General features: G+C 46.6%; 1 protein-coding gene across 8 annotated transcripts in view; it reads right to left on the bottom strand.

The window, feature by feature from the left end:
* scramb1 (scramblase 1) overlaps nt 1-13,991 on the bottom strand; it is a 115,448-nt gene that overhangs the window by 39,624 nt on the left and 61,833 nt on the right. For all 8 annotated transcript variants that reach the window (XM_045738520.2, XM_045738521.2, XM_045738515.2 and 5 more), the window contains 4 exons: nt 13,807-13,911; nt 11,624-11,841; nt 1,865-2,029; nt 546-707 (listed from right to left, as the gene is read on the bottom strand). In XM_045738520.2, the coding sequence (XP_045594476.1) occupies nt 546-707; nt 1,865-2,029; nt 11,624-11,841; nt 13,807-13,911 (650 nt within the window). The remainder of the gene's footprint in view (nt 1-545; nt 708-1,864; nt 2,030-11,623; nt 11,842-13,806; nt 13,912-13,991) is intronic.

The raw sequence follows: 13,991 nt of genomic DNA, 5'->3' as shown, positions 1-13,991 counted from the left end.
CCTTCTAATGTGTATCTCTTCACCCCATTCACTCTACACTTGAAAGCCCCATCACAGCTCACATGTTAAAACCACATACATCAACATTTCCTCAAGGTCCTCTGAGAATTCTTTAATTCATGATGCTGACTTCTGTCGAAGCTTTAATATTCTGGTTTAACTTATGAAAATCCTCTTTATTACCTATATTTTATCCAAAAACTATGTTCAAGAAACTGAATAAAATAATTTCTATTCCCCTTATACACCATTTTGTATCATTTAATTTGCATTTTCTCTGTTTTTGGATAAATAGCAGTATGTGAGTGTACAATGTTTTCATCTTCTTGAACTGGTTCTTTTTCACTTATTCATTCCACTGTGTTATTCCATTCTCTCCCCTCTCTGTATTTACACACTTCCTCTGCTGCATAAATAACACTTCTCAGGTTCTCTCAACTCCCACCTTACCACTTACATCCTTCATAGAGAACTACAGTACAATATTTTCAGTAATTAAAATCCAAAACACATGATAAATCTTAATAATTTAAATGGGTACTCACAATGAGGAACACGGCTCCAAGTAAGGTTGCCTTCATCTTTATATCCAGATCCATGGGGAAAGTAATACCAAAATTGTCAGCATCAGTGAAGGCCTCTTTCACAAGACCCGTCCACTGTTTGCTGATCTTACCCACCTGGACATCACCATCTGCGGACAGCACCTAGAAAACCAAGTGCTCTTATTAGTTGTAATGAATTAGGGCTGCAGTAAGTGCACAGTTTACTCTCTTAACACTGACACAACAAGGATTATAACATTGCTTATATTACATCAAGTCACTCTGTGAGGAATCAAATATTACATTCTAACACTTTACATATATAAGCCAGGCTATGAAATATTATTGTTGCTGTCACTAGATAGCTCTAAACCTCAAATAACATTGAAAAATACAGTTTTCTTTAGAAAACAACTAATTTACATTAGAAACACACAGTTCATTTATAGACACGTGTGTGTTGAATAACTTGATAAATCACATAATTCACATAACTCATAACATTTCATGTGATGGTTTATGTCATTACAACCATACAGAGTAGTGAAAACCATATAAACATAAAATACAATGGTGTTGAGCTCTGGGCGATAACATATGGCCTAATTTGACACTATAGATTAAAACAAAGGCATAAGCCATCAATGCATAACTCACAGGTAACGACAGGCTTCTAGTACACGTAATGCTTAATAATGGTTCAATTTACGATTGGTTTATTTGATGTAACTCATTACAACCATATGGAGTTGTGAAAACCATATGAACATTACTGGTAATCGTATCAGGTAATTGTGATGGAATTTTATACAATGACCCCATTCACCTAGCATTCATGACTAACTATATTCACATAGTAACATAACTTTGAAACGATAACAGGATTTTCTTCATGGATCAAGATAAACTCCATTGCATCCACACAGAGCTATTATAGTCTTATTTGCATTATACATGTAAAACCCAGATAATTGTTCAAATCGTCATATGATGATAACCACATTACCCCAAGAATCAACATATGACGATAACTGCTAAGGGCTAATAATTTTTTTATAGTATATCAATATTATATATATTGATATAATTTTTGGTTTGCACATTCCAGATGCTACTGTTCAACTGCAATGGACCTCCCTCTATCAAAATTTATATGATTTCTTTAATTGTATAACGTTCCCAATCAGGTGCAATTGTATCTGGTTCATCAGAGAATCCATAACAATAAGTTTCTTCAAACAGTTAGATTTTATTACTAAAAAAAAAAACTTGCTTAAAAGGACTGTACTGTACATGATACTTCAGTGGCATCAACGTACCTTAAATTCAACATCACCACAAATACTCCAGGTGCAGAAAGGACCTTCAATTCTGAGAATAACATCATCTGAAGCATTGCGTACAGTGTATTTGGGCGTCAGAATACTCCACTCCTGGCGAATGGTACCTATAACATTCCCAGGTGGTGAGGTCACCTCGATGCTCTGTAAAATAATACTCTAATGACACCAAATCAACTGGTTGCAGGAATTTATTAACAGTAGATAAAAATATAATTTAAAATATAATATCAGTAGACAAAAATCCAGCGTTGAATGTAATGAAACGCCATTTTCTGGGCGAGACCCGGAGGCTCCCTGGAGCTATCCTGGCTGATATTGCTAATATTAGACTTTGGGATCAGTCAGTGTGAAAGGAGTTCCTAGGCCTACCGGGGACAACAAGCCAAAACCTGGCGAATGTGGTATATGTGGTATACAGAACCTCGTATACCACATATGCAAGACCAATCCTGGAGTATGCGGCCCCAGCATGGAGCCCGTACCTTGTCAAGCACAATGCGAAGCTTGAAAAAGTTCAGAAGTATGCCACTAGGCTAGTCCCAGAACTAAGAGGCATGAATGGCGAGGACAGGCTGTGTGAAATGCACCTCACGACACTGGAAGACAGAAGAGTAAGGGGAGACATGATCACTACCTACAAAATTCTCAGAGGAATCGACAGGGTACATAAAGATAAACTGTTTAACACGGGTGGTATGCAAAGAAGGTGGACACAGGAGGAAACTGAGTACCCAAATGAGTCACTGGGACGTTAGAAAGAACTTTTTCAGTGTCAGAGTAGGTTACAGATGGAATGCATTAGGCAGTGATGTGGTGGAGGCAGACTCCATACACAGGTTCAATTGTAGATATGAAACCAAAAGAGCAGAAACCACGGAGAAACAAACCGTAACCGAAAGGGCCACAACAAACCGAAGGGAAGAGAAAGAGAGCACCCTGCCCAAGACCAGGACGGCTCAGTCAGCTCACATGCATGTAACGATCGGTTGCACAAGACCTAGCACCTCTCCTTCTCCCTTCCCACTTTCCCCCCCCTCCCTCTGTTCATCCCTCCCCTTATCTCCTTTTCTCCTTCCCCTCCCCTTCTCCCCTTCCCCTTCCGCCCATTTGTCTAAGTCACTAAGTCTAAAGGCCACTGGTGGCTGGGCAGCCCCTCTCTAGCCCTCTCCCTGCCCACTTTTTCCCCACTCATTTCCCTCTCTACCCCCCTCTTTTCCCTCTTCCCTGCCTCCTCTATAGCTGTGGACAAGTTGGGGCCAATAAAACTCAGTGCCATAAAATCATATTCTCAAATTTCCCTTGGGTGGCTGGTCAGACGAAGCTTGTTCAAATGAATCTGGTTGTAACTGCTTATTTCCAAGATTCTGTGAGAAGATCGCCTCCAGGCAGGTATCAGGTATTTCATTGGCCAAGAGCAGGGGCTTCTGTTTCATTGGTTAGTGGTGCCAGGGTACTAGGCCTGAGGGCTCAAGTGATTGGACTAAGTCTGAGAGGCGGAGTCCCCCAGGGTAGTGCCGGACACCCATTGGCCAAGGGACCAAGGCATCCAGTTTTGGTTTGAATTGATTGGCGCTCCTAGCCCAGAGCCAAGCTCGTGGGGAGAACCATAGGCCTCCCAGGGTAGTCATAGGAAATTTTAGTCAGTGTGTCTTGGGGGTGACTTGGGGACAGGTCCTGTGACCTGGGAGAGGGCCATTCAACATCTATAGCCGGTAATTGCAGGATAAGGTAATGTGCTCCTGAGTACTTATGTTCAATCAATGGATACCTTTGCTTCATAGGGACGTTTTAGAGTAGGATATATTTTCGTGCCAATTTATTAAATAAACGTGTCTTTTGTTAAGGAAAGTGAACATTGATTTAGTGATATTTAGTTAACCCCCTTTCTTATTAATTCTGAGTCGTTATATGTCGTGTTTATATGCTGTATTGGAAGTCCCTGTATCCCCAGTAAGTAAAGTTTTTTTATATTTAATCCCCAAGCATTATTGCCCAGATTCCTACGCCCTTCAAGTTTCGTAATTATTGATTTCTGTCCTTCCTGGGAGATCAGTAGTGCAGGCACATTCAGGATTCAGGAAGGTGGTGGCAGCCGTAAGTTTAAGTTTAATTATTATTCATTATTTAAATCATAACCCTTCATTTGTAGCTTCCCCCTCATTTAATATTTCAGTTTAACAGTTAGCTGGGAGTTCAGTGAGGGTCACAGTGAGCTTGCAAGCAGTGGTAAGCTGGGGGTTTGAGTGAGCAATGTGGAGGTGTTACAAGCAGGCTGGAGGCGAACAAAACCCGAGACAGTTTGCGAAACCATGCAGAAGGAACATCAAAATCGAAAGCACACCATAGCGGCCCTGCCAGCGCCGCACGAGACATGGCAACAATATGCGTCAAGAAGACGGTCCCTAAACCTCCACGAGATAAGACCACGTCAACAAAAAGTGCAGGATATATACAGAGACAAAAAGAAAAGGAAGGACCGCCAGCAAAACCCTATACCGCCGCTGAGACGAAATATGCAGGTGGGACACAATCAACGAAGCCACCTGATCACCAAACAAATGGTGAGAGACTCGAGTCAAATTCACCAGACTTGAAGACCCAAGGAGAAGACCGAACCAGCCTCGGTATGAACTGGACCGATCAGTTGAAAGAGGCGGAGCCGTGGGAAAACCTTTAGGTTTGGACATCGAGCAAGCAGCGCCCGAAACCAAGGCTGGCAAGGAACCTGCAGGAACGTCCGCCAGGGAACCAGGAACCCAAACCCGACGAGCCGGGAAAGAACTAACCCGGGAGAGCCGCAACCGGACACAAAACATGATGCACCCCTCGGCCTAACCAAGCACCAAGAACCCAGGGACCCCTCCGGAAAGCAGCAGTCTCATTCTTCGCTAGAAAAGAGGGAGAAGGCTGCAGACGAACAAACCGATCGCCCTGACCAAAAGAGCAGAAACCCCTGCGCCAGAGGAGAGCATGAAGCTCACCAACCCGACCCCCAGAGGCTAATGCCAACAGGAAATGAGCCTTCGAAAAACAATCCGGAACCGAAGGGGCCACAACAAACCAAGGAGAAGAAAGAAAAGAGAGCACTCTGTCCAAAGACCAGGATGGCTCAGGCGGCGCATGAGCAGGCCTGAGGTGAAACAACGCCCGAGACAGCTTGCGAAACGGCGCAGACGTAACATCAAAACCGAAAGCAAGCTGAAGCAGCTCCGCCAGCACTGCACGATACGAGGCGACAGTGTTAGGCATGAGACAGTTCTGGAACAACCAAGAGAGAAAGGACAACACCCTAACCAAAAGCAAAGTACAACGATGAAGACATAAGAAGAACCGGAAGGACTGCCGGAAAACTTCATACTACCGCTGAGACGAAGCCCGCAGTTAGGACACTATCAAGGAAGCCACCTGATCACCATAGAGATGATGATAAACTCGAGTCAAAAATACCATACGCGAAGGCTTGAGAAGAAGATCGAACCAGCCACGTGACACACCGGTCCGATTTGCTGGAAGAGGCAAATCGAGGGAAAACCTCCTGGTTCAGACACCGAGCAAATTGCCAACGAAAACACCGAACTGCCAGGAGATCCAAACCCCGAGAACTCAGCAGACGAGTCACCCGAAGCGCCCAAAACCAAAGAGCCAAGGACCGCATCGAACCCCCCCAGTTCAGACAATGAACCACCGGGGAGCAGTCCCTATTGTCCCTGGCCGGCCTGGTGAGCACTGGTCACAAAGCCCCAGCTAAGAGACGAGGCATACGTGAACACATCGAACGACGGTTCGGGTAGGAGCCAAGGTACTGAACCCTGAAAAACCCGGAGGAAGCCGGCGACGCAGCAACCGACACAAGGCCCCCGGGGTCCGAACCCAGCGATTGCGAGAGAGGCGGAAGGGACATCCCCAAAGGAACCAGAACAGCCAACGAAGCCAAACCCGACCCGGCGGGTAGACCAGCATGACGAAGTTCAGGCTCCCGCACAGACCTTCGAGCAACCGCCGGGTGACCCGGGAGCCCCCCAGAAACAGGCGCATGCGGGACCGCAGCCACAGGAGAGACTCCTGAGGAAGAGACAAGGAAGCGGTCCTAGAGTCCCACACTAGGCCCAGCCATGTCCGAACCTAGAAGGGAACCAGATGGGACTTCCTCCAGTTCACCAAGAACTCAAACCCGGCAAGCTGAGACAGAACCAAATCCCTTGCCAGCAGACAAGAGGACCGGCTGGGAGCCCAAACCAGCCAGTCGTCGAGGTAGGCCAACACCCAAACAGCTAACAGACGCAGACGGGCCACCATGACCCATGTAAGGCTGTAACACCCATGACCCCCCCCCCCCTAGAGTTCACACCCAGGGAAGCCTTCTCCAAGAGGTCAGCCCAGATGACTCTGTATCATCTTGCATGTTGATTAAAAATTCCTGGGTTAGTCTTAGTCAACTAGTTTCAAGTATGTAATATTTCATGATACTCCTGTCAAACATTGTCATGGAATTAGACCCCAGATTCATGTGTAAACATCCATGGATCTACCCCTTTTAGCCAGGTCCAAGGTCAGCCACACTCGTAATTAATAATTCCTCTCTTGAAGAGTGTATGGTGAAGTGTCAAACAAGTTTAATGGAAAAATTCTTGAGTGTTTGTGCACGTGTGGCCTGATCCTCTTGCATCTTCAGTGTAGGTAGCAACAGCAAATCTCTCCCTCCCCCATCTTGTGTGTATATATGACCTTGTAAGAGACTTAGAAGAGAGGGAGAGTGCCGGACACCAGGGTCCAGAGTGGGTCTGTGAAGAACATCACACAGCCAGGGAGAGACAGAGTGAATCCACCGGATGGAGAGACAGAGGTCTTAAGGTAAAGTGTGATTTCTGAGGATTTTGTTCCATGTCTAAATTTCTTAACTATTGGCCAGTGTTAGTGTAGGATTTATAGTGGCGAATAGCATAATTTGTTCTCAATAAACTCATGTTAAACTTTCCGTCTGTGTCAATTGTTGGATCCTCTTAGCCTCTTGATATAGTTTGCTAACAACCGTCCCATAATTAATGACAGGTTAAAGAAAAAAGGACTCTCCAAGTCAAGCAATGTTTCTTGCCTCGTTGCTTGATATAGTTAATGGACAAGGCAGATGGTGGCTAGCGTAGTTAATCCTGTGTAGCATTTTCTTGGAAAGGTACCTTTGGTTCCAGTGTAACCATCATTGTCAGCTCATATTACGTTAAATATAAATAGTGTGTTCAATAACGAAGTGTTACCAAGTGCAACCGATAGGAAGTGTTACTCAGTATATATATTAGTATTCCTCAGGTTACTCTCTACTCCCACTTACTCTCTCCTCCTGCTCCTTCCTACCCCTCCTGCTCCTTCCTACCCCTCCTCAGTATCCCCCCGTCTCCTCCTTCCTCCTCCTCGCTTTTCCTTATCCTACCTCTCCCTTCCCAGTGCGCTCCCTCAGTTTTCTGTTGCCCCACAGACAAGTTCCCCGTCCCCGTCCCCGTTTTCTAAATCTTTCCACCTCCCCTCTCTTCTCCTTTTATTCCTCCCTCCCTTCCTTCTGCTTTACTTCTCACCATCAAATATAGTCTAGGATACAATAATATTTAGTGTACAATTTTAAGCAGTGTTTTAATTAGTGGTACTGAATGGTGGTGTTTCAAATTCATGTGTTACAAATACCAGTGCTACAAGGCACGTGAACACACGAGGTGCCAGGTTCAACCCGAACGGGAGACAACGAAAGCGGTAACCCTGACGCCCTACAACAAAACCGAGCCAGTCCCTGAACCCCTGATGAATCGGGACATGCTAATAAGCGTCCCGGAGGTCCAGGGACACCATCCAAGCGCCCAGCTCCAACAGGAGCCAAGCCTGGGACAGCATAGTCATCCGAAAGGAGGGGCAATGAACCCAGGGGTTCAGATGAGACAAGTCCAGAATGAACCGCAGATCTGCGCAGTCCCGTTTCGGGACCGGAAACAAAAGGGAAATCCATCTGAGGGACGTTGTAGTTCGACCACGCCCAAGCGAACCTACTCCAAAACGACCTAACAGAGCGCAGGGGAAGAGGTCTGCCCCACCCGCCCCGAACTCCCCCAAAGAGGGGGGCTACCCAACGCCACCGGAGGCCGCGCGAAACGACCCGTAATGCCCACGAATTGTGGGACCAGGTGTGAGCGAACAACGCAAGCCTCCCCTCTGGTTGATACCTGGTTGATAGGGTTCAGGGAGTTCTACTCCCCAAGCCCAAGTCCATGACCCTCCATGACCCCCCATCGCCCCGTTAATGGGGTGAACCGCGAAAGGGCCAGTGCCCCTTACAAGACCCAGAACCTCGCACAGACCGAACATCCCGCCAACCAGACGAAGGCGTGTCCGAAGGAGGAGCCGAACCCGAACCCGACACCAGTGGCCTACCACGACGAGAGGAACCCCGAGCCTTGGCACGACCTTTCTGGGACGGCCAACCTCGGGACCTCGGAGAGCCAGCAAGTCCGGCATAGGACGGCAAGAAGCCGAAGCAGCCTGAATATACTGCACAACAGCTGAAGCCTCAAACAGGAGACGACAAAAGGGCGAAGACATCCTAAGAGGTAAGGCCCAAGCGGATTCCACAGAGGAGGCAAGCACTGCCTGCCGACACGTGAGCTGAGAAGCATAAAACAGCAAGTGCATCCCGCAAGATCGGCGTGAAAAGCTTCAGCAAGGCAGCTGATGAGCAAGCCACCGAGGCCAAGGCACCAAAACCAGGAACAGCCCCAAGCACCCCCACATCTTCTGTGAGCCAGTTCGACGACAGCTCGAGGAGGGAAAAGAAACGCAAGGCCGAAGCCAAGAGGCCACCAGCGCTGTCGAACGGGAGGGAACCTGCACATGGAGCTGAACGACACCAACATCCCGTGAAAGGGCAGGAGAAAACAAGCACTCATTGCAGTGCTCTAGGTCACCCCCCAGGAAAACCTGCAGCACTGTCAAAGCTTCCTGCCACTCAAGCGTGCGGGAACGGCAGGAGTGCCAGGCCTCCAAGGTAAAGACAGGACTGTCCGCCAGCCAGGACGACTCCGGAACCTCATAACGGAGCCAGAAAGGAAACGAAGTCCCAAACCTAAAAGCTGAGGGATCCATAGCCGAGGCATAATCCGGGTCACACAGGAGGTTTGCCGCAAGGGCCGCCCGCACCGCAGCAGGTTGGTTGCGATAAGCCGAAAACCTCCGAAAAGATGGAACCGAAGCACCTGGGGGAACACGGAACCGAACTAGGGGAGGGGCAGACACCAAGTCCAACTCGTAGGTCCTCCTACGCAGGACCCAGGGCCGAGTCCTCCCCCCAAGCACTGACCCAACCAGACAAAGCCGGCGCAGCCGTACAAGCCGGAAAGAAGGGGCCCACTGGTCAGACCCAGAGGCTTTGGCCAGGGGAGTAGACTCGAATGCCTCCGTTGCCACACCGGAAGGGGCATCCCCCGAATCTGCCCGAGTCTCAAGACTTCGAAATCCTCAGACGTTTCGGGGCAGGAAGCAGGGGAGGGGGGACCAGAACAAACAACAGGAGGGAAAGGACGAGGTGAGGACTGAACCAGGGTCGAGGCAACCCCCAGCTCCAAGTTCGGGTCCCTATAAGCAAAACGGGGCAACCACAGGGCATCCGGGTGAGCAACCAACCGAGCGCATTGCAACAAACGAAACCTAGAATGCAATACCTGCGCAGCCTGTACCGGAAGATGATCATCTGCAGATTGGGTAAATTGAGTCACCAGCAAGCAGCAAAACTCACAGGACTCAGGGTCGAAAGTGTCACTGACCCAACAGGCAGCATGACGGAGGCAAAAACCGTGAGGGTCGCCCTGATACAAGGGGACTGAACAACCCTCAAACTCGCATGAAGCGAGGGGAAACTCCGGGTCGCATCCATTGGACTTACGCATCCCCTAGTGGATTCCCAGGGTCCTGAGCGTTTACTATAAGAGGACTCGCACACAGGTAAACCCAGGCAGGGTACTGCTAGCCGGTGTCCAAAACTACCAAACAAACTGTCTACAGCTGAACCCCAGGGACATATACGCTCACGAGGACCTAGCAGGGGGCACCACCAAGTATCAGGATGAGGCCAAACACCAGTGGCAAGAAGAGCAGAACCCCATACCAAGGCAAAAACAAAAAGAAAAATCCCGTAAGAGGACAACGTACCCCAAGGAACAGAGCTTGGCGCTGTGAATGGTGACAACAAGCTGCACAGCACCCTGCACCACTTACCAGTGCAAAACTGCCTCCTACCCTAAGGTAAACTAGGGAGACAAAACACCCAAGTACCCAAAGGGTGGCCAAAAACCGAGCAGTTAAACGGACCCACAGAGGCAGATCCCACGGAACCTGTGGAAGGTAACCCCAAGCTTCAAGGGCAGTACTTACAGGGTACCTAGGGAAGGGAACCCTAGGCACATGCAACCCTAGTACTGAAGAGTAACTCCTGGCTCTCACACCCCTGGAAAACAGCCGCCACACACAAGGCACAGCTCCATAAAAGTCTGGAGCCAGAGCACACAACCGCTGCCTATAGCATCAGCCTCAAGAACTGGGGGTGTGGCTCACCGGCACGGTAGGTCTGGGGCTCCCCCATCCCCCTCCCGGGGAGGGGGGAGCTGCACAGACCGCGGTGCGGCAACAGGTGACGTCATACTAGTTTGCTCTATTTTGTTTGGGGAGTTCTATCCACTTGTTCGGCTTTTGGTAGCAATATTTTCACCGGAACAGGGGGTTTGTTTTGGGATGCTTACCTTTCTGGGTGCTTGACCAGGTCAATGGCAGACATAGAATGTTTCCAACCACACGGGGGCTTTTATAAGCCATTGATTCCCTTGCCTTTCTGAGGGCGCCAGGTTCTGGCCGTGGTCCCCGGTAGACCCAAAGAACTCCATACACATGACTGATGCCAAAGTCTGACATTAGCATATCAGCCTGGATAGCTCTGGGGAGCTGTAGGGGCTCCCCCCAGAAAACCAGTGTTAAATGTAATGAAATGCCATTTTCTGGGCGAGTCCCTGAGGCTCCCCGGAGTTATCCATGGCTGATATGAATACCCTAACTATTTTGCATCAGGCGATGTAGGTGGAGTTCGAGGCCTACCGGGGACCACGAGCCAGAACCTGGCCCCCTCAGAGAGGCATGAGGAGTAATGGCCCATAGAAATGCACATGTGATTTGGAGCATTCTATATCTGCCATCGAGGAGCCATAGGGCCTCCCCCCAGAAAAATAATTAGACATTTAAATAATTAGTTAACAATATCTTTGTGGCAACTCCCACCTGACAGCGAGGGTGGAGCTGACTGCCTCCGACGCTTACTCTGTCAACACCTCAATTTTGCCAGACTTCCTCGCTATATTGCGACCAAAATATGTCGCCTACGATTTGTTTTTTTTAGTTTTCCCGTTGTCAGGGGAACACAAATAAACACTTTTATAAGATGAATTTTTGTCTTTTAATTTTTGTATTTCTTGTGCCTGGCGGTGTTAAAGGCTATTAATAACCGAGCAGTATGGGGGTTAAAGGAATAAGTCATCAGAGAATATATATACTGTACCAAAGAAACAGATATCATCTTTCTCAGTTTTGAACAGGGTGGAATGACAGGGAACTATTCTCTTAATGGATTAGCATGCCACTAAATACATGTAACCCCAAGTCATTTCAATACCTAACCTGAGGTGAATACCTCAACATAAAACCATCAAGATTAACTACCTGTAAGCAGCAAGGAAAACAGCATGAATCACAAGCCAATGGACGGTTAAGGTGAATCACTTCATTTTGCGTATTATCCATGATCTTCATGTCAAATGGCCGCATGGGGCCACAACACTGCCGGGTGCAGCAATCGGTATCTTCGGCAGCAAAGTATACTTGCTGCCCGAGGGAATTCATCACTTTATACTTATTAGACGTTTCAAATCCAGTAAAGGCTGTGGAATGTAAAGCAGCTTTAGTAAGAGGAGAAAGACATGATATGGCACAAGTTATATAATATGGATAAAATGGCATTTGATATTGATGCAAATAGGATATGGTTACAAAAGGATTGGATATGCCTACAAATGGATATGGTTACAAAAAGATTAGATAAGACTACAAATGAACAGGATATGACTACAAATGATAGGATATGGCTACAAAGGTATAGGATATGAATACAAAGAGAGAGGATATAGATACAAAGAGATATGATACAGCTACAAAGATAGGATATGGATACAAAGAGGATATGGATACGAAGAGATAGGATATGGATACGAAGAGATAGGATATGGATACGAAGAGATAGGATATGAATACAAAGAGATAGGATAGGATATGGATACAAGGAGATAGGATAGGATATGGACACAAAGAAATAGGATATGAATACAAAGAGATCGGATATGGATACATAGATAGGATATGGCTAGAGAGAGACTGGATATGGGTACAAAGAGATAGGACATGTATACAGATAGATATGTATACAGAGATAGGATATGTATACAAAGAGAAAGGATATATATATATATATACAAAGAGATAAGACACAGATACAAAGAGAGCAAATATATACAAAGAGATAGGACACAGATACAAACATAGCTGCTAACACTTCATGAGCCCATGTAAATTAAATAGATACATTTGATCACACAATAGTTTTGACACAAGTGCAACAAACAAAAACAAAACAGTGATAATACAAGAGCTTTTAGCTACAGTAATTTCTGAAGCAAGAATGTAGATTAAAAGGTACAGTTGTTTCACATACTGTCCTATATAGTAACTTTAGTCTAATAATTTGTAGCTTTATAACGAACAATACAACTTTCACCAAAAGCAAACACTTTGAAAAGAAAGAATGAGAATTACAAAAGAATTATGTTGCATGTCTACCAGAATCTAAATTACATTAAACCTACAGTGATATATTAGAACGTAAAATTTTACATGCTCTAAATGGTGTTCAACATAGTCATGTTAACATCACACCGGAAGAGTTACATGACACAAGAGAACATGACTAAGAGTATAAATTAGCTTTCAAATTCAATTAATATTTGCAAGAGAGATAAATGTTATTTATACCATTACAGTCTGAGTAACATCAGGTCCTCCTGCAGTCTATATGGCAGCACTGAAGTAACATCACTAGCAGGAGCACCACCCACACCTGCACTCTGTACACCACAGCTGGAATGATGTGTACTCTATACGCCACAGCTAGAGTGACATATACTCTTGTATGCCACAGCTGGAGTGACATGTACTCTGTACGCCACAGCTGGAGTGACGTGTACTCTGTACGCCACAGCTGGAGTGACATGTACTCTTGTATGCCACAGCTGCAGTGACATGTACTCTTGTATGTTACAGCTGCAGTGACATGTACTCTTGTATGCCACAGCTGCAGTGACATGTACTCTTGTATGTTACAGCTGCAGTGACATGTACTCTTGTATGCCACAGCTGGAGTGACATGTACTCTTGTACGCCACAGCTAGAGTGATGTGTACTCTGTACGCCACAGCTGGAGTGACATGTACTGTACTCTGTATGCCACAGCTAGAGTGGCATGCACTCTGTATGCCACAGCTGGAATGATGTGTACTCTGTACTCCACAGCTAGAGTGATGTGTACTCTGTACGCCACAGCTGGAGTGACATCTACTCCGTATGCCACAGCTGGCATGACATGTACTTTGTACGCTACAGATGGAGTGACATGTACTTGGTACATCACAGCTGGAGTAATTTGTACTCTGTACATCACAGCTGGAGTAATGTGTACTCTTTATGCCACACCTGGAACCACATTCACTCCTACATACTACATGGGAGAGCTTTGATAAAAAATAGAGAGAGCCATTGCCCTTCCCATGGTGAGAAGACTACTGCTAAACACTTACCTTCCAGAAGCTCCACCTTCTGTTTAATAAGTAACTGGTCAACCTGAGTAAGATACTCCAGTCCTGGAGGGCAGTTGGTGGCAACTGGTGCGGGCATCCATCCTCCTGAGGGATAATAATCAACTCACATTAACCTCTTTACAAAAACACGAGAAATATTTGAAGTTGTTTAAGTATTTAATTTC

This window comes from Procambarus clarkii, chromosome 43 (assembly GCF_040958095.1).
Source record: "Procambarus clarkii isolate CNS0578487 chromosome 43, FALCON_Pclarkii_2.0, whole genome shotgun sequence".
Taxonomy (NCBI): domain Eukaryota; kingdom Metazoa; phylum Arthropoda; class Malacostraca; order Decapoda; family Cambaridae; genus Procambarus; species Procambarus clarkii.
Note: the sequence above shows the minus strand (reverse complement) of the source record. Positions and strands in the feature narration are given on the sequence as shown.